Genomic DNA, 20,327 nt, shown 5'->3' with positions numbered 1-20,327 from the left:
ATGCTGTCCCTTTCCTCCAGCGATCCTATCTGAGCAGACGCAGAGCATGTCACAAATGCCCCTCTTCCAATGGCTCTCTCACAGACTTTAATCTCTCTCTCTGTAACATCAGTAATAATTCCTTCACCTGGACTTTGGCCACCTTGCTCCGAAAGATGAAAAACAATAAAAAATAAGTGTGTGCTAACTGAATTGAATTCAAGTCGCAGCCTGCCTCTTCTGTGTCTAACTCTGTTTTCTCCCTTAAAACATCAAGAAAAAGGAAACAATATATAATCTAATATTTTTTTTAATTTTCTGTACAGGAATATAATGTTATGGCAACTTTGTACATGAAATACATACAGTATTTAAATGCGAAAATCAGCTAGGTAAGAATTTACATTAGCAATGAAACTGATTCATGTGCAGCTCAGTTAATATTTAGTTTAGATCTGTATTTTAATGGGGAAAGATTTTAATAGTTTACAATCATAGAAACATAAACATTTAAAACAGGACTCTATAAAATAATTTACAGAAACTCTACCATCTACACTCAGAGAAAGGGTGTATTCCTGTTTGTTTTGTGTGTGAGTAACAAGGTGGATGAATGAATTATCTCAGCCTTTTAAGTATAAAATAATTTAGAAGCAGTTCATGCAATGTGGAAGTGAAGGAGTGTCAGTTCCTGCAAGGTCTCCAGCTACCTCAGACATCTACTGAGCATCGAATGTGGGTCACCAGACACATGATAGTACAGCTGTCAGATGCTACCAGAGGGCATTAGCCTCAGTTCCTCCAAACAATCACTTATGTAAACATAAATATACAAGCTGATATCTTTTCTACACAGTACAAATACAGGCCACAACTTCTCAGCTGTGCAAGTAGTCAATCTGTATACTGGGAAGTAGGATAACGCTCAGAGTGGAGTTCCATATAACTCTATTTACAGGTGCACTAACAGAACTTCCTTGTTTTCACCAATTTGCTCTGGTATTTGACAGAGTGCCCTCCATGCCCAATGACGTACACATCAAGCAGGTAGGACTTGCCAGACTGCAGGCCCCGAATTGTCTCTGTGGTAACCGCTTTCTGTATGTTCTGGCTGTGAAAGTATTTACAGAGAACCTTTTCTGATTTCTTCCTTGTATCTGGACCCAAGCACTGGTTCTGTTCTCTTTTCTTCTGCTCCTCATTGTAGTTATCATCCACCTCCTTTTTGTAGATGCAGAATTTGTTTCTCTCCTGCGTGCCGAGCCATGCCACTGTGACTGAAGAACATGTGCGAAGTTTGTCAAAGGCTTTGATTCTTGTATCTTCAGGAAGAGAAGGAAATAACTGCTTGTTAGGCCTCGTTGTTGCCAGAATCTTCAGCATAGAAGCACCTTTTTTGTTCCCTTTAAGCCTGATTAAATACTTAGCTTTTGCTTTCCCTCGCAGCTGGAACTGCCGAACTCCTTCCACATTTTGAGATAAGAGTAGTTTGCCATCTCTTCTAACCTGGATCTGAACAGCATCTAGGCACGAATGAACAGAGAAGGTGACCTTCTGGTGAGATGACACAGGAGCAAACCGCAGAAATTTGGCTCCCTTCCTCTTGATGAACACATCTGTAACTTTGCCATCCTTCAGCTCGACTGTTTTCTGCTTGGCCTCCTCCTTCGTTCTGGCAAAGGTGCCAACATATGCAGTGCTCAGGTTCGTGTTAGTGTTTACCGCAAACATGTCAAAGTAGTACTGTGTGTCGGGCTTCAGGTCAGACACCGTGAAGATGTTCTTGTTCCCAATACAAACTTTGTGCAGGTCAACTCTTGGCTTTGAGGATATTTGGCGCCCAAATTTTGATGGTGATTTTAGAAAACCACGTTCTTTGCCAGCATTGTTGTCTGAGGGGAAGCCAAAATGGGCAAAGTCAAATGGACTGAAATCCAGACCTGGTTTTGGAGCCATCATGAAGGCATCATCAGAACTAAGCTTGGCTTCAACAGCACAGAGGCTTTTGAAATTGTGCTCTTTATTGATGACTATGCAATACTGAATTGGCTGTTTCAGCAAGGAGGCTGTGGGACTCGGCTTCCACGCCAGCGTTACTGTCGTACGTCCCAGAGAAGTAACATCAATTCTTGGATCGTAAGGTAATTCGGGGTAAGGTTGGTCAGATTCTGGAGTAGTAGTTGCATATACTTTAAAATGTGTATCCTTCTCTGTTGACAACAAATCTAGTTGGTACAGACCAGAAGGAGAACTAGAGGACACAAAATACTCAACATCGTTGCCTTTGTAAGAGAACAGCTCAGTGCCTTCTTCATTAGTAATCTGTTGTTTCTGTTGCTCAAGAGGTTCAGGTTCACCTAAATTATAAGCAAAGAAAAACATCCGTAAATATGTGATCCAAGAATATGAGAAAAGTACATGAGGCACTTCTACATAAAATGCAAATGTGTGATGACAAAAGAAAAGTTTTACCTTCTTAGGAAGGTATTACCAGAAGTTCTGTCAAATAAAGCAGGGTTTGGCACACAGGTTAACAAAGGCAATAGGAACCACACCTGACCAGTGCTACCACAGTCTTGTAGATGGCAGCTAAACTTTCCACCAGACTACGCCAAACACATAAATTGGATGTGCATACCACTCCCAGAGAAGCTGACTTTGCTCCCTGTTTTTGGGTCCTCACACTTGGCCCTGTGAGTCACTCTAAAGCTGCCTGCCAAAATACAATGAGGGTCAAAGGTGACCATCGCCCATTTAATCCAGTGTAGATGACATCTGGCACTTGTGAGAATCTCTGGAAGTCAGAGACTGTTTCTCTTCCTGAGCAGGAATTATATTGCTGTCTCCAAATAAGCTCCTTGTCAATAGATGGGCTCACGAAGGGGCCAACAGAGCTCTGCAGGAAGGCAAATCATACCTCTCCTATTCACTTCAGGTTTTGTTTTCACTTTTTACAGCTCTTTTCCTTCTCATGTTGCTACCTACTGCCACTTTTGTGCACTGAGGGCTGAAGATTCAAAGGTCATAGTAACGGGCCTGCTGTGAGACTCCGCACTATGCTGACATTGGCTTGAGGAGCTTTGAATCCAGGAGAAAAGCAAAAGCTGAAGGGATAAGGAGAGCCCTGGATGGGTTGTTACCTGAACCTTCTCCACTGGCTTCCTCTGGGAGCTCTTGCACACTCAGTTTCCACTCCAGGGGAGCATCACAGGGTGTCACTGTTACTGCTAGGGGTGTGTTGTCCTCTTCCACCACAAAAAAGTACCTAGGGGAAGGTTAACAGACCCTCAGCATCAATAAATTCTATTGGTACCGACCATCAGGGACTGATTTTACGTTATTAAGGTTGACTGTGTTGGGGCAACAGAGACAAAAATGTAACTTACAGGTAATACGAGGAAATGCTGGAGGGCTAGTTGGCATGAACTAAGGAGGTGAGGGGCTAAGACCCCAGTTGCACAGTGCTGCCAAGACATCATGGCACAGGAGGTTGTGTGCCCTCCCCTCCATCAGCTTCACCTTTTGCCCCTACACTAACCACAGACAGTATAAATGGGCACAAAATGGTCACAGAGGTACAAATGAGGGAAACAGGGCCTTTCCTGGAATTTAGATTTATGCTCTTCAAAGCAGGACATGCTTTTCAACAAGTGTCCAGACGAAGGCCCTAGAAGCACATACATACACATACTCATGGAGGATGGTGGCAGTGCTGCTCTTCCCTAAATTCTTTGACTCAGTTCCTTCTCCTGCCTAACCTCAGTATTTTCTGACCCTAGGGTTGAGGCTGGGAAGTGGGTGATCAGGCCAGACTGGCTTGAGCTGCTTCTTTAAAGCACACTATGAAATAAAAAAGAAAAACAAGTATGGTGGTGTCAGCCAGTAGTTTTTCCTTCCCCTCCCTTTTCCTGCAGACGTGGTTAGTGGCCCTGCTTTGGGGAACTTTTGTAGTCTGCAAGGGCTCTGGGATTGTGGCAGAAATCACACAAAAACTGCACGGACCTTCAGCTTGGAGGTCAGACTGGGTTGGAGCTCACATAGCTACTTACTTCACCAGACAGAGTGCTGGCATTTGCATTTCTTTTACTCAGATCCAGCTTTGATTCAAAACACACAACAAATAAAGCTGCTGTTTTCTAAGAGCAATGTCCTCACTTAATCTGGGCAGAAATACCTTTTGGGTGTGTCACGGAAGAGGTAGCTGCTAATTTCGGCTCCATCTGGGATGACTGATGAATCATGAAAAAACGCTTTGTCCCGGATCTGCATCTGGAAGAGCTCCTCATCTCTGGTAGGAAGTTTCTGCATCCTGGAGCTGAGCGGCAGCAGCAGCAAGAGCAGCGGGCAGTGGAGCAGGAGCATTCTGCAGCAATAACAGGGATTCCAGATTGGCAAGGGCTGAGCCATGCACACAACAGGAGCTGCTCAAGAGACTGCAGCAAGGCACAGAAGGAGTCTAGTAGTGAACTATTTGTTCACAAACTCAGCAAGCTGCCAACTCATGTAGGTCCTACATATTGATTTAGGGCTGCCAAGGAGCTTAGTACAGCCTTCTGCAAACACTTAGATGCATTTCAAAGCTGTAGAGCACAGGGCAGAAAAGAGAAATGATTTTGAATGGCTTATTCTGCCACTGAAGCTCACATACACACACAGTGATGTTGCAAGCCCTTTATGTTTTAAAGGAACCTTCACAGCATCACCATGCGAATACTGGGAATACGTGCTGTTAGGACCAAGCTTACACTGTCGGAGCATTTGGATGAAGAATGTAAATAAGATGTTTTCATCTCGAGCTGTAATTGAAAGCAAGCCCACACAGTGGTTTGAAATTGGTATATCTTCCTCCCTTTAACAAAGAGCAAAAGCCTTGCACATCCTTTGGTAGAGCTACAGTTTGGTGCTTTGCCATGGGAGAGTTTGCTGGATGTGGGCTCAGAGCAGATGGGGGGGTACAGCAAGCTAACTTTGCTCAGCAGAGTTTGGTTGGGCTTCTAACAAGTCACTGAAAAGTAAATATTTCCAGTGAAATTACTATTTATAAAAATAGTGAATTAGGAAAATATGTGATATAAACCCACATATATTTGAAGCACATTGGTATTAACATGCAATTCAGCAGGGCTTAATCCTCAAGCCTGATGGGAATTGCAAAACACAAAAGCAGTGAATCCCTTACAAATTAGGCATAATAATTCATAATCTCAGCCTTTCATTATTATGTCTACAACTAGGTCAGTAATGACTACGCTAACATATACAGCGGGATGGACTGCAAATCTCCTCTCAGTACAGCAGATGATCTCACATATAATGGCTCTGGTATGGGGTGGGGGGAAATGCAACCCATTTCTGGCATGAGTACAGTGAGTTTAAACCGCTAGATGATTACATTCCTAAAATTAGGAAAAAGAGTGTTAGGCCATTACCTAAGCTGTGTTAGCCACCAGCTTTGGGGAAAAGCACAATAAAAACACTAAACTGGAGGGAACAGTTTTCTTGTACTTTTCTTCTTGTTACTTGTCCGAATGTGAGGGCATGCTCTGGTCCTTACACTGTGGGATAAGCTGATTACTCCTTCGTATCAAACTCTTTCTTTTTACATTTAACATTAAATCTGTCAGGCTGTTGATTTTTCTTTCCCTCGCCATGACCTTTCTCCAGGCTTTTACATAAAAACAGTAAATACAGGGCTCACTGAGAAGTGGAATGAAGTAGTTTAAGCCATAATAAAATCACTCTTCCCTTTCAAGCTCTTAACAAAAATATAAGCACATGTCCCCAAGGGAAGCATCAGTGTCTGCCTCCTTCCCCCTCCCACAGTTACCTTCTGAAAACCCAAAAAGAGCAGCAGCCCCGCTATTTATTCAGTGATAACCTCACAACAGCAATGTAGGGCCCCAGGGCAGGGAAGCTCTGTGAAAGCAACTCCCCATTTGAAGGATGTGTAATGCTTCATCTCCGTTGATCACAGGTTTTAAATTGCTGTTCCGTTAGTATTTGAGAGCTTTCTTCAGTGTACCTGGCTTTACCTAGGATATGGAGCTGCAACATGAGGTCCAGTTGTGAACTGGCTCTCCCAGGGCTTGTCAAAGTTCATCCCAACCAGATCCTTACCTAGGTTTTGACAACAGCAGACACATTTTCTTGAATCCAGACCGAAGTGTTGATGCTTATCATCACAGCTAATGACATTTGGCCTTTGGGAGCAAAGATCCTAACTCAAAATACTTTCTGACTTGAGCCACCCAAGTCAGCAGAAATCCCTTCTCTCAGGACTCAGGATGAGCTCTGTGTGCTATGCCGTGCTGTTTATTGACTTTTCATGTATTATTGTTGGCCAACAGGGAAGAAATTCTTTCTAACTTAATCATACAGCTACAGCAGATTATTTGGTTAGGTAAGGAACACGGACACTTTCTACAGACAGCGTCCTCTGCGTGAACCCCCTGAAACTGCAGTATCATATATTCTTACAGCCTGCTCCACTGCAGTGTAACTGTTACCAAAATAAACTACTTTTGATTATAGGACTACCCAGGCTAAGCTCCAGTTCTTAAATAATTTCACTAGCTAATCCACTTGAAAAACTTTGGTAGACAGCATTTCTGTCTCCATGAACTACTGCGATGTAGTAGAAAGGTAGGGATTTGTCTGTGATTTCTGTATCTAATTGGAAAATCATTTCAGCTTAAAAATAACAAGAGACATCAAGGTTAGTCCCATACTCCCTACTGAGGCCAGCATCAGCCCATTTTATATGTGAAATAGCTTGCAAAGCTGTTAAATGTTAATGAAAGACCAACATTTTATAAGCTTTGTTACTTTACAAGCAAATGGGGTTTTGAGTGCCTTCATTTTCACATATCCAACCTTACAGACCCAAAACAGGCCCAATTGTCATTCATGACACTTCTGAAAATGGAACATCTAAATAGCAAAGAGGCACTGAAAATTCACTAGCAGTTTTGGAAAAACCTTTTGTCAGCATCACACCACTTCTTTACATGAGTTAATAAATAGATTTTCTTTCTTGCTTTCTTTCATTTTTTTTTCTTTCTCTCTTTCCTTCTTTCTTTCCCTGTTTCTTTCCTTCTTTCCTTCCTTTTTTCTTTCCTTCTTTCATTCTTTTTAACAGTGCATTGGTTAATTTGGCACAGTGTTAAAACCCCTACAGTTCACCCACACCAAACATCAGGAGAAAAGCAAAAAGAATTTGTCCCTTCATGTTTCTTCCCAGACAAGCTCCCCCCTCAGTTCACTCCAACAGCGTCCCCCCCAGATTTGCACACTGTGCCTGTGAGTACACATACAAGTGTTCTACCATCCCTGTTCCACAAATGTTTCTGCTTTCTCAGTGCCCTGCAGCCCAAGCCTGTTTTATTTTCTAACCGCATGCACAGGATGAGGCCAGAACCCTGCACTCCAACACCACACGAATGACGTGAAGTACGCTCTGTGATTTTCATTCTCCAGACCGTGCCACTTCCCAAATGCCTTTTGTTCCCTTTTCCATAAGTTCGCCTTCTTTTCTTTTCAACTCAAGAGTCAGTATTTTATTGATATATTCCCGCTGACTGGAGGGATTTGCCTGCTGTTTATCACTGAATTTAAAAGTGAGCCAAAGCAAACAATCCTAAGTGAAATAATAAGCGGTGCTTGCCTTCTCCAGAGTGCACAAGTGCCCTCTGATGGCCCGTCCTTCCCACTGACCCCCTCCCAGCCCCAGCCACCAGCCCAAGGTGACAGCCACAGGCACACACGGTCACCCAAAAGGATCAGGAGAGCAGAAACACAGGCTGTGAAATGGGAGTGGGATGCGATGGCCTCAAGCGCTTCAGCCTTGCCAGAGGTGAGCGTTTTCTTTCTGAAAGTATAAATAAATCAAGGCAGCAGTCTGGCCATTTTATAAACTTGAGCTGCAAGCACATAGATGAAAATCATTACATTGGATCAGAGATTTCACAGTGAATCCCATTCCCTCCTTCCTTCTGAACACATCACATTCAAGCAGCGAGGCTTCCCAGCCCTCCCCACAGCCCATTCACACACTCTCTGCACGGTCCCTAAGACATCTGTACACCTAACTCCACTTATACAAAGAACTGCAAATATCTAGGGAGAATGCAACCATAAACCGGAGAGAGATCCCACTACACGTCCTTCACCGCTGCCTGCAGATCACAGGGACCTATGAAGAATTTGCAATAACAAAACAAAACAAGAGATCTGGGTTTATTTGTAGCAAAGGCATCTGGAATAAATGAAACCTAATGTTTAATTAGAAAGAGTGGAAAATACACGACTGTAATTTAGTGAGGATCATTTCAAGGCCCTGCCTGCCATGGTACCTTTGTGTAGTATTTCTTTTTCTTACATGGTTGGTTAACTTTTTTCCTCTTTATGCCTTATTTTTAAATTCTGGTTGGTTTTTGTTGTTTTGTTTTGTTTTCCCCAGTTGTTTGCATTACCCATGCTGTATCTCATAATAAGTCTGCAGATTTATTGACTTGATTCAGGTCTAGCTTTGAAAATGAAACTGCTCTGACAGACTTCTCTGACTTATTATAGGAACATGGCAAGTTTGCGAGCTTTGCCATTATAGCTTTCATTTCCAGAGATAAACAACACAAAATGCATGTGCCTTGGCACACAGAGTTATCACCACAGACACAAAGCAATTTAAAAGCACCTACCAATTTCAATTGTAATATAATTAATCATTTTTAATGTGCAAAGGATAAACAACAACGCCTTTGAAATTTTAAGTATTTACTGGAAGCGGGTCAGTTTGTTTTCTCAGAGGGAGACCTGAGGGGAGCAGCACAGCATTTAATACTCATGATTCCCTGAAGGATCTGGAAAACGTTTGGTATGCCTTTCATTTGTTGGGTTGTTATTTTTTTTTGTCTGTTTGTTTTTCTTTAGAAAGAACAAGCTGCAATCTGGCAGGCCCGTTGCTGGCTACAGCCTTGTGCCTGCAATCCTCACCTAGGGGGCTGGGCCCATTGCCCACCCTGAGAAGAAATATCCATGCCCCATCGTGCCCTTATCACTCAATACTCAAGGACACGGTGTGATGATGCCTCTGCCCAGCCTGTTGATAACTTGGGGGTTTGCTGGCCACCCCTTGCAATCCCAATTCAATCCCTTTGCTAGAAGTACTGTGGCAGTAAAGCAAATGGCAGTAGCATGGGAAACTGTCCAGTTCCTGCAGAAACAGGACTGTATGAAGAAGTTAAGGGTACGTTTCCACCAGCTCTTAATGAACAACAGTGGTGATGAACCGCAACTTGTGGGAGAGGTTAACTCCGAAGGGGGAATACTGTGAAACGTGGAGCTGTCTCAAATTAGACATGTTGAAAAGCAAACATACTTGGGGAGATATGGTATCAAAAATCAAATTTTACATGGAATATTCTGTTTCCAAACTGAGCCGTATTTATTTTTCCACTTTTAGTGGAAACAGATTTGAGCTTGAGATCTCTGTCCTGCAGCACATGGGAGCGGGATGCTTCAAAAACCCAGCAGAGCCAGGACATCCCAACGTGGGGCGATGCCTGGCAACTCCCCTCCTCCTGCCTGCCACTGCCCACTAAACAGCTCTTATGTTCACAGCCACTTCCCTCCACACTACCCACGGGTGAGTATCAAAAATAAAATGAGTCCAAGAGACCTCTAGCACAATATCCAGCTGTTCTCTAGTGGCTGAGGCCTGCTGCCTGCCTGCGCCTGCCTAACTCTTGGTTCCCCTCATAGTTCTAGCATCAGCAGGCTTTGTGGCTAGCACCACTCCTGCTTAACCTCCCCAGCCCTCCCAATGCGCCCACGTGGCTAAACGTCCTCCAGTGGGACCACATGTGTCACTCCCATAGAATGACACCACTACAGCAACGGTATTCCTCAGGAAAAAACCAAGGCCCCAGACTCAAAGCTAAACTCAGAGAAAGAGAACTTCTCCATCATCTCAGCAGGTTTTGAGCCCTAGCAGGAGGAAGCAGATGGGCAGAGAAACTTGAGTTTGTATTACTCTCGCCCATTAAAGATAACAGACTGAAAGCCACCTAGCTCCACAACAAATCTTTCACCACAAGATCCTGAGGTGTTTTGTAACGGAGAGCAATTACTATCCCCTTGTTACAAGCAATAAAAGTGGGGCACTGAATTCCTTGTTCGAGGAAATCCCAATCTAATCCTTCCCTTTAATCACAACACAATAGCCACTTCCCGAGGCCAAGTCCCTCTGCTTGCAGCAGGGCTCTGTGCGTGGGTGCTGCTGCCGCCCCGTAATGGATTTCAGCAAGAGGATTAGTGGGGAGGAGTGCACTCGCACAATTACAGATGACAACCAACGCCAGCACATTGCTGTTTGGTACCAAGTTTCCCACTGCTTCCCTATAATAGCCCCAAATGACATTACAAGCTGCAGCTCCTGCCAAAAACCACATGGGACAACGATGGATGGAGAGTCAGGGAAGGACGCTGGAATTGTATACTATTTTCCTTCTGCTTTTTGGTAGATGGTTAAAAAAAGAGAAAGTTGCTCACTGCTTTGTAGTTCCTTTCACTAGAAACACAGTTTCTTCAACATCAAGAAGAACAGCACACATGAACACACAGTTATGAGCCACAGCCAGCTTTCATGCTAGCTTCCTGACCTCCACAAATACAGTTTTCCTGTGAGATCTCCTCAGAAACCCTCATTTTCAGGTACACCATGTACCCCTCCTTACTGACTGAGGTTCCCAGTTAATGACTGCCCCTGCAGATACCTGGGGCAGCACAAAAAGCTGCAGCAGCTTCCCAAACACCCAGTGCAGCTGTGAGCGCACAGCTGGACAGCTGCTGTGATGCTTGTGCCCAGCAGGCAACTGTGATCATCTGCGGGTGCTGGCAGACACCTTGGAGTGATGGCACAGCAAAAACAACTCCATAATTGCAGTTCCATAATTATGCTGACCCCCTAAAATTTCCAGCTCCTTAAATAACACCAGAATCCAAATTTTCCAGTGGAATTTACTGGCCAAAATTAAATTCCTTTTAAATATCATCTGTTTTAAAGGCAAGCAAAGAGAAGTGTACAAATCCGGAATGCTGTACCACTCAGGTGCTCTCACAAGGACTTGTTACATAGCACATCAATACTCACATCCTGTGTCCAATTTTTCCTAGCTGGAGAAAGCTTGCTGCAAACATGTAAATATTTGTATAGTGTTTGAGAATGGAAAGAAAGAAAAAGAAAAGGTAGATTCCTATAGAAGGCAGCTCAGTGAACTTGTGAAAGTTGCTGGCCCAGGAAGCCAACAGCTCTGAGTCACCCAGCTCAACTACCTGCAGTCACTCCATGCTGTCAATTGAACAATGCCAGAGAAAACATGAACTTTGCTTCCCCTGTATGTCCAACCTTCACATCAGGTAAGGTTAATTCAGCCCAGAGAGAAGCAGAAAGATACCAGCCCTGATTTCCCCATCCTCTCATAAATTACTGGGACAAATGTGAGAAGCAAAAGCACCCGATGCTCAGGAGGAAGCAGGGCCACTCAGGAAGAAGAACAGACATATACCATAGCATGGCTCTGACGGCATTATTTAGCACCTCCAAGGGCTAAAGACCTCATGGGACAGAGATGGCTCTCCATCATCATGGACCAGAGATCCCTGCACCCTGCTCCATTACCACCACAGCCCCACCAGGTCAGCTGTAGAACTGTGATGCAGCTTAGTGATAGGCAGGCCTCAGCCCCATGCCCCAGCTCAGCAGAGGCTGTTTGTGCAGCCGGCAGGCCAAAGGCTGGCCCTTCATCCCAACACCGCCCAGGGAACACGTGGCAGGCCAGGCTGCCACGGGTGAGCAGACATCCAAACAGACCCTGGCCCTCAGACCCTCCTGGGGTCAGCGTCCCTCCTCGCCTGGCGGGAAAGAAAAGGAGAAAGAAGGAACAGAATGTATCTGGAATTAAAGCGCTAATTGCAGGCATTTTCTTACAGCCCTGAAAATGCTTTTCCTTAAGTAAGTGTGGATGGGAGCATGCGCCATGAATTAAGGCTGCACGGCACCCACCTTGTGCCAGCAGCCCTGCTCCACGTGCCTGCAAGGAGTGTCTGCATCCTGCTTTAAAATGCTTGTTCAGCTCAAACTGTAAGTTAGAGGACTTCAAACTCAAGCTCTGCTTTGTTCACATGATGTGAAAGGATCTTAGAAACAGATTATTTTTCACAGGATGTATTACTTCACCAATCGTGCTCTAATAGTCTTAAAAGTTTTAACGGACTGACATTAAATCCTCTCTGCAAAACGGTAACTCTACTACACCCTAGAACTGTTAAGTTTTCAATGATTATTCTTCATTACTGAAAAACCAGTCAGAGAGAGCCCCTAAGGTCTTCTCCAAAGAAAGAGATCCTATTAGCCCCACAAATCATATTCAAGTTAAGCATTACTCAGGTGGCAAAGCCCACGGAGAAGTGGCTGCAGCTATAGCAGCCCGAGGAGCAGCAGGAACACTACTTCCTTGTGCTTCCAGAAGCAGGCAGCAGCCAGGACATCACTCTTCTCAATCTCTGTAATCCAAACCCACAATTCTCATCACCAGGCTCTGTGGCAGGAGAAGTGCTTTGGCACTGACAAGGGTAGAAGTGAGGAAGGTGCAAAGTATCATTCTTCTCACCCTAATAAAGTGACAACCCCTCACCCTAATAAAGTGACAACCCCTTTAACACTACCTTTCCTTCAAAAAACAAAAAAGAAACAAAAAAACCCAGCCATATACCAAAGCACTTCACTTAATTAGGTGCATAATGCTTTTCCCCTGCAAGTTGCAGCGGAAGCACAGCTCTCGTGGTGTGTCACCTCGTGGGTGCGCAGGGGTCATACAGAGGGGCACTCATATCCGGACCCGCAGAGTAGGGAATGACGTGGGAAGGAGAAATTATTGCCTCTTGCCTTCCAGGTGCTCTCAGCAAGGACCGTGGCTCCTTATCTCAGCTGTCACGCAATCAGCAAACATCTCTCCCACGACTCCATTTAATTAGCCCACATGCAGAGCAGCCACACAGCTCCACGTCCCCAAAGCAGCCAGCCCCACACACCCTTGAGCATCCCATGAGTGCATCCCTCCTACAGCACAGGACCTTCTAGGCTGGCAGACCCGGGCACTCAAAGAGTGCTTCTCCTGCTGCCTGCTTGCACAGCACTTACAGGATAAGCACAACCCCCCAGATTCGTCCAGTAAAAGCAACACATTTTAGGCTGGAGTCACAACATCAGCCATCTTGCACGCAGACTGCCATGCCCTGCCCAAAGCCATCCATGCGTATTTTCTGGCAGCCCCTGTCACAGCTCTGTGCTCACGTTCAACTCTCGTCAGCATAGCAGCCGTCCCTGTATGCTGCCCATCAGAAAAAGAATTCTGAAAGAGGAAACTTGTTTTTAGTATTTACCATCCCGGTTCTTCTTAATTTATCTCTGCCTTCAGATATGCTCTCCCAGAGTTCAGATTGATTGCTCTGACCCATTTTTCAATCAAAGGGCAAATGCTTCCTCTCCAAATGACACCTCACTGAAGTTTTCAGGCACAACCACTCTTCACTCACCAGCTCCTCCCTGCAGCATTAACTCTGTGGAGCAGTTTCCTTGGGCAGACACAATCACTGTGGGACGTAACAAGGGTTTCTGTCATGGAAGCAATACATTCTAAGTCACAGTGCAAAACAAAGTTTGGGGATACAGCTTCTGTGGGGTTTTTGCCTTTTCTCCAGGAGGATGCTCACTTCTCCATGATAGAGCTCCAGCGCTACTCGAGTCATACCCCAAGAAATTCCCTTCCCTTGGACATAACTCAGTTTTGTCTTTCCCTTTCATCCCGAAGGGCCATGCCCCCATGGACAGCCAAGTGTGGTGCCCCACAGCACTATCCTGTCTGGAAACATCACACTTAGGACTCTCTGGAAGCTCCTGTCAAACCCCAGTCCCTTTTTCTCCACAGCTTGTAAGAAAGCAGAAAAAAAGGAGCCAAGCCCCACTGTCACTTTAACTCTTTATTAGTGGCTGAATGGTAGCAGCTCCGTAGTGCTCCACACTAATGACACGGGCTGCTCTGAGTGGGCTGAATGAGAGGTGTGCAGCCCTCATTAGACCCTCAATACAGAAAATATGCAGCAGGATAGCACAGAGAGCCAGCACCCAGAGGGTGTCTATCGGCATGAACGTGCAAATTGCCTCCCGCAGAAATGAAAATAAAAAAAAGTTGGGGAGTGAAAAGACAAATACCCGGCACACAAAATAAAACCAGCTCTAGAATAGAGGCAAGGTACCGAAGAAGGCCATAAAATAGCCCCCTGAAAATAGTGAAGTAATGGGCTTACAGTTTTATTATTCACATAAAGTTTAGTGACTTCAAGACGGAGGCGAGGCCAAACACGACATACTACCCCCAAAAGCCATACCATAACCTGCACCCGTGCCCAGATGTTCTGCAGCAGAACCCACTGCCCCACCACAGGACAGCCCCACACACCCCACCGTATGCTTCTGGCTGCCTTCAGCCAAACCCACGTAGGGTCTTGGTTATTTTCTGAGCGATCTTTGAAACTGCCAGAGGAAGCATACAAGCCGGTCTCCTGCAAAACTGTTTGATACCACCTCAAGGCATAACCACTTGCAGAAATAAATCAGGATTTCTTTTTAATAAACTGTTTATTACGAGTCTTTTGGAACATAAATTGCAGAAGACAAAGCAGGGGCTGAGTTTAATAAACATCTCATCCTGCAATACCAGCAGACCCTGGCACACCATGGAGCCAGGCAGCCCCCATGCCCCACAGAGCCTCCACGCTACAGAGTCCCTGATCCTCAGATTCCAGAGCCAAGGGCCCCCAAGGCCCGGGTCAGCTTCATGCCCAGAGCATGGGTCCCACAAACTATGGCCAATGGGCTGAGCTGAATGAGCAGAGCTGCAGGGCAGCACTGACTGTCAGGCACAGAGCGAGGCCTTGCACAGGCCGTGGAGCCCGTCAGGGTGCAGGCGTTGCGTGATTTGGAGCAGCTTGCTTGACAGCTCGCACCATATTGTATTTATAAACACTGAGGAACGTGAAATGCTTCTACTCCGTGCTTCCAAAGGAGCAGTCCACAACACAACAGTCCTGCAGGGTGATCCCAGTGCAAAGCCAGCTCCAATTAAAAAAAGAGACCCTATTAATTTCAGCAGAGTCATTCGGGCAAGTAATTGCTTAGGATTCCACGTGGCGTAGAACTGCCCAGCCACATCACGCCTGCTGCCACCTAGAACTGCATTCCTGGCATAAAGGGGTTGATGGCACCTCCCTGGGGTGGCAGTGTGGGATGACAGGGGCCAGTGGCACCCGGTGCTTGTCACACGCTGCTGGCTGCCAGGCGCCACTGAGATGTTGGGAACTGGTGGGCTCAGATGAGCTGCAATGGGAAGGGTTTTATCGGCAGCATTAGAAAGCTCACTTAAACTAAGAAGGGCTTCTCATCTGTGCATGGCAAGATCTAGCCTGTGAGGAGCTGATAATGGGAGGAACTACAACTACGGGATCCCAAATACACCCGCACGGTATGCGTGGGACATGCAAAACAACACTTCTCATAGGTAATGTTGAAAATAGAACATAAAATCTATTTCTAAAAGCTCACTCCTTCTTCAACAGGAGCAAGTTTTGAATCCTGACCACACTACTGAGTGCTCCAGAGTTTGGTGGTGCAGCAGGCAGCAGCGCAGCCCTCTCCTGCAGCTCTGAGCGCTGCGTGGCAGCAGTACAGGACAAGGCACTCCTGATGAGGAGTGCTGCAAAATGCCGTTTTTCTGAAGGCTGGGAGCAGTGTGTTCCCAGCAAGGGAACCCGTTCCCTCGCAGCACAGTGCGGGCTGCCCTTGTCCCACACTCCCGCACTATCCGTATGGGAACAGGGCTATGCCCCAGCCAGTATTGCCCTGCGAGCACACTATCCACTTGGGGTAGGAAAGGCTTCACCTCCACACCTCACACCTCTTTTACACCCGCACAACTCCACCGGCTCTGCCTAACAGAAACGGAGGCACGAAGCCCTGAGCGATGCTACAGTGCAGCCCAGCTGCAGGATGGCAGCGCGCTGCCCCGCTGCTCGCCCAGGGCCACCCGCTTGTCTGGGACTGCTCCCTCCCCCGGCCGCCGCACAGCAGCGATACCCTGCGGTCTTACAACGAAACCCTCGCGGGGAGGCAGCGGGTGCTCGGGAGCCCCTCGGTGGCAGCGGGAGCGGGACGCGGAACGAGCACAGAGCAGCGCCGGGCTTCAGGGCTTTAAAGCATCGAAACGGTATCTGCAAGTGATTAAAACGACGCTTTGTAGCCATTGTCTGGGCGCTGCCGGAATAAAAACACAATCCACGCAAATCCTCGGTCTTACATCCCACCGCTCACTTTTTTTCGGTCGTCGCTTTTTTTTTTGTTCCCCCTCCCTCCCAACTCCCTTCTTCGCTCCAACGCGGCGCTCCCGATGCGCTCCGCCCGGCGGGGCTGCAGCGGCACCAGGCTGGCAGCGGGCGGGAAGGGCGGCAGAGCCCGGAGGAACCGAGGGCGGCGGGGCCGGAGCCGGGGCCGGGATTCGGTGCTCCCTCCTTCCCTTTGGGTTAGCCGCTGCCAGTGCCTTACCTTGCTGCGTCCCGTCACGGAGCTCCCTCGGGGCCCGGCTTTTTCGGGAGGGGGGGAGGTGATTGATGAACCCCTACTCCGGCGGGGACGGGTTGCAGCGGGGACTGCGTCCCGCCCGTCCCTCCTCGCTTTATAGCCCCTTCCCCTCCCACCCCTCCTGCGAGGGAAAAAAAAAAAAAAAAAAAAAAAAAAGGAAAAAGAAAAGAAAAAAAAAAAAAACACGGAAAAAAAGAACCAACAAAAAATTACAAGCACTTAAAAGGGGGTGCCGGAGCCGGGGGGAAAGCGAGGGGGGAGAGGGGGTAGCGGAGGGCAAAGTTTGGGGCGCGGAGGGCGCGGAGTGGCGGCGCCCAGCGCGTCTCGCTGCTGCCGCCGGGGCGGGCGGCGGGGGAGCCCCGCGGCCGCCCCGCCCCGCCGCGCCGCTCCGGGCCGAGGGGCGGTACCGGGAGCCCCGGGCCCCGGGGGAGAGGGGGTGGCCGTGCGCTGCGGGACGGGTCCGGGCTGCGGCGTCCCGGCGGGGAGCGGGCAATGGATGGGGACTTATCGCGGCTCCTTCAGCCCTGCGGACGGCCCCGCATCGCGTATGCGGTCCCTCACCTTTTTCCTCGCTCCGTTTCGCTCGGAAGAGGCTCTCTCGGAAGAGGGTTTGGGCAGTGACGGATGTTTCTACTCTTACCTGCGAGGAAAAGGTAATACGTATCATTTGTTATCGGGGAGCCAGCCTCTTTCTGTTTCTGTTTTTGGCACATCGCTCATAAAGATGTCAAGCGCTCCACAAGCATTAAACAAGCCATCACCGACAGCAGCCGCTCGGCAATTCCCCTGAAGGTACCCATTCCCTCCCTGCACTCCACATTCTACCTTCCGCAGACCTCGGGGGCAAAAATAAAATAAAACCTCCTTTTCCTCAGCAAAACTGCTAAGCAAAACTGACAGCAATGCCCTGGGGAAGGGACACAAATTGCCCTCGGCTGTAGGCAGCAATCAGCTTCGCTCTGCGAAGGCACGGAGCCCAGAAGAGCTCCCGTCTGCGGACACGCAGCTTCCCCGAGCTGCTGATGGCCATCGGCGCTGCTTCTTCTAGCACGGAGCGGCCGTTTCTCGCCACAGTACGGCAAACACTGCCCGGCAGACTGCTCGGGAACAGAAGTTTACCCAAAGGAGCCCAGAATCCAGAGAAAAAGTCCCACGGCAGCCCGAGTTCAGTCACAGTTCTGTTCTCATGTCCCTGTTTTTACATATCGTGCAACAGTATTTCTCATTTTCAAATAGGTTCGAGGGTAGGAGCGTGGGGCAGAGAGGAAAGACGTGGAAGTTTAGAATTAATGTATGCATATCGTAGGAGAACTTACAAATACCTGGTGCTCGCACGCAGCATCCCCGCTCCTTCGTTCCAAGAGGAATGTTTGCCTCCAACAGTAACACCTCGGAAAGAAATACAAACAAAAGCTCAGCTCACGGCAGATGTTTCTCCTCTCCTGCAGAAGACGCAGGCACTCAGTGATACCAAATGCGAGGAACTAACGAAACAAGTCTAAATTAGTGAAGAAAAACAAGGGAAATCAGCCTTCTCCCAAGCCTTTGTTACGTGCAGCAGCCAGTGGGGAGCTCTGCACTTGGTTTAGGGGATGTATTTACATTTAGGGTCACCTCGTGACAAAATATTGCTCTGGAAAGCCAGCAAGAATGGCTGGCTCTGGCGTGAGGTCATTAGAGGTAAAATATTGCTGCCCAGCCAAGAGCTCGTGAGAGCGTGCGCTTTGCACACAGGCACACAGATTATTTCTAACCTGAGGACAGCTTTAGTGCTATTGTTCTTACAGGGTACCGCTGTGTGTGATTCCAGTGCAAAGCAGAACCACGTCCCCAGAATGTTATTTACCCAGCCATGCAAGCAGCAGCGCTTCTGTGTGTGGGTCACCAGTGCTTGGATGCCACAGATTAATCTCTGTCAGAAGTGTAGATCCCTGCTGGGATTTAGGGCATGGCCGAGAACCACACTGAGCCAAGGGAGCAGCCTGGGAGGTACTGAGGCAGCCAGGTGTATTTGAAAGGAAGCTGACAATTTCCACCTGAATCCACTTGGCTGTCATGGGCACTGTCAAAGCACAGGGGAGACTTACACTTAGTGCAGAGCCCCAAGCTCAGGAACAGCTCTGTGCGAGCAGCCAGCAGCAGGTTGAGCAGCTCACAGAGCCCACGGCAAGAGGGAAGGTGGTAAAGAGCAGCTTCTTGTGCCAAGGCAGCAAAAATGAGACACTCCAGGGGAAGAAGACCAGGAAACTTCTGAGCAGTTTGACTTCAGCCATCAGCTTCTCTTTGCCACCTATCAAAGAATTCCAAAGAATGGAGTTTAACCAGCAAAAAAGAACAAGCACAAAACTGAATGTTAAAATAGCATTGAGAGCCAAACTGCTCGCTCACATGTAGCTGCAATCTTTCATGCAGCCGTGGTTCATTTACTTAGGGACTGAAACTGTTTTGACTTACGCGAGCAAACCAATATCCAAAATTTGGAACATCTGTAATTGGTTCACAAGGAAGGCAGCGAATTCTCTGTGCTGTGTGCCGTTTCTCCATGCTGGGAGCCCCTGCCTGAGCAGAGAGGTGCTACCAGAAACAAGATGTATGTTGCGCATTACGGGGAAAAGGGGAGGAAATGTTTAATAATCTGCCCCATGAATAAATCTGAATAATAAATCTTTCTGGAACCAAAAGGGAAACCTGCAATTGGATATTCTAGAAGCAGAGAAGAGGGCTAATTCATCGTATAAATAATTCATTGCAAATTTTAGCACCCAGCACTGCTGTGCTCTCAGAATGGAGTACATATGACACTGTGTGTGCCCGCATGTGCCTGTTTAATTGTGTGTATCTATCTCTTTTTTTCACCCGATTATGTGACTCTCGCTGTGGTGCAGATCTTAAGATCTGCCCTCAGTAATCCATTGATTAACGTTTGTTGGTAGGGAAAGGGTACTGTTATCTATTAACCTCAGAAAGCACAACATTATGCTGGATGTATTGATCAGTGATAAGGCTGCGATGGCTTCGGCTCCCAGCCCTGCAGAGTTGTGGATAGGTAGGGCAGCAGGGCTCCATGGGACAGCACTTGCCAGTGTGTGCTCGACACGTGCCTGTGGAGAGTCAGAGCCACTGGGACTTGCCTCCCTTCCTGGCTTCTCGCTGTAATGAGGGACATTTCCTTTATGCCATCTGAAGAGGAAGAAGAAGGAAAAGCAAACACAGCAGTTGGCGTGCATCTTGCGAGTTAGCTCAGCTTATTCCGCATCGCTTAAAAGCACTGGTGTGAGAGGGACCAACTGAGACACCTCAACGGCAAAGTGCAGTTAATGCAACGTTACGGCCCCCTGCCACGCGCCCTCCAGGCTTTGCCCAGCTGTGGGGCGAGCTGCCATGCTGCCAGTGACCTCAAGAAATTGCACATTTGGGCCGCTCTGAACTCATTACTCACCTATTTTATCCAATTACGGTTTATTTATTAAGCTAATTTTAAAATCTCTTGGTGTTGACTGTTTTACACCTCTGGTACATTCTTTTTTAATCCTACTGTTTTATGAACCTATTAGTAAGACTTTTTTGCTCCAAGACCAGAAATCCAAAGCAAAAATCTAAAATACAAGTGGTATTGAGTCAAGTGGCAAACATCAGAGTTTGCGATGATGTTGCTGGA

At 47.3% G+C, this 20,327-nt stretch overlaps 1 protein-coding gene across 12 annotated transcripts; it reads right to left on the bottom strand.

The window, feature by feature from the left end:
- Positions 1–271: 271 nt before the first annotated feature.
- On the bottom strand, positions 272–19,129 carry NDNF (neuron derived neurotrophic factor). Of its 12 annotated transcripts, none has more exons than XM_085546914.1 (6): positions 18,757–19,129; positions 17,992–18,058; positions 17,231–17,309; positions 4,154–4,342; positions 3,120–3,244; positions 272–2,336 (listed from the first exon to the last, which is right to left on the bottom strand). In XM_085546914.1, the coding sequence occupies exons 4-6, from the start codon at positions 4,339–4,341 to the stop codon at positions 943–945; spliced, it is 1,707 nt and encodes a 568-aa protein (XP_085403040.1). In that variant the 5' UTR covers position 4,342; positions 17,231–17,309; positions 17,992–18,058; positions 18,757–19,129; the 3' UTR covers positions 272–942. The 12 variants fall into 12 exon arrangements, with proteins under 12 accessions (XP_085403040.1, XP_015717405.2, XP_085403035.1 ...); XM_015861919.3 differs by lacking the exon at positions 18,757–19,129 and adding an exon at positions 18,516–18,541 and having other exon boundaries at positions 17,986–18,058; XM_085546909.1 differs by lacking the exon at positions 18,757–19,129 and adding an exon at positions 18,516–18,541.
- Positions 19,130–20,327: the final 1,198 nt, after the last annotated feature.

The sequence above is a fragment of the Coturnix japonica genome, chromosome 4 (assembly GCF_054131305.1).
Source record: "Coturnix japonica strain WE chromosome 4, WE-NBRP24, whole genome shotgun sequence".
Lineage (NCBI taxonomy): Eukaryota > Metazoa > Chordata > Aves > Galliformes > Phasianidae > Coturnix > Coturnix japonica.
Note: the sequence above shows the minus strand (reverse complement) of the source record. Positions and strands in the feature narration are given on the sequence as shown.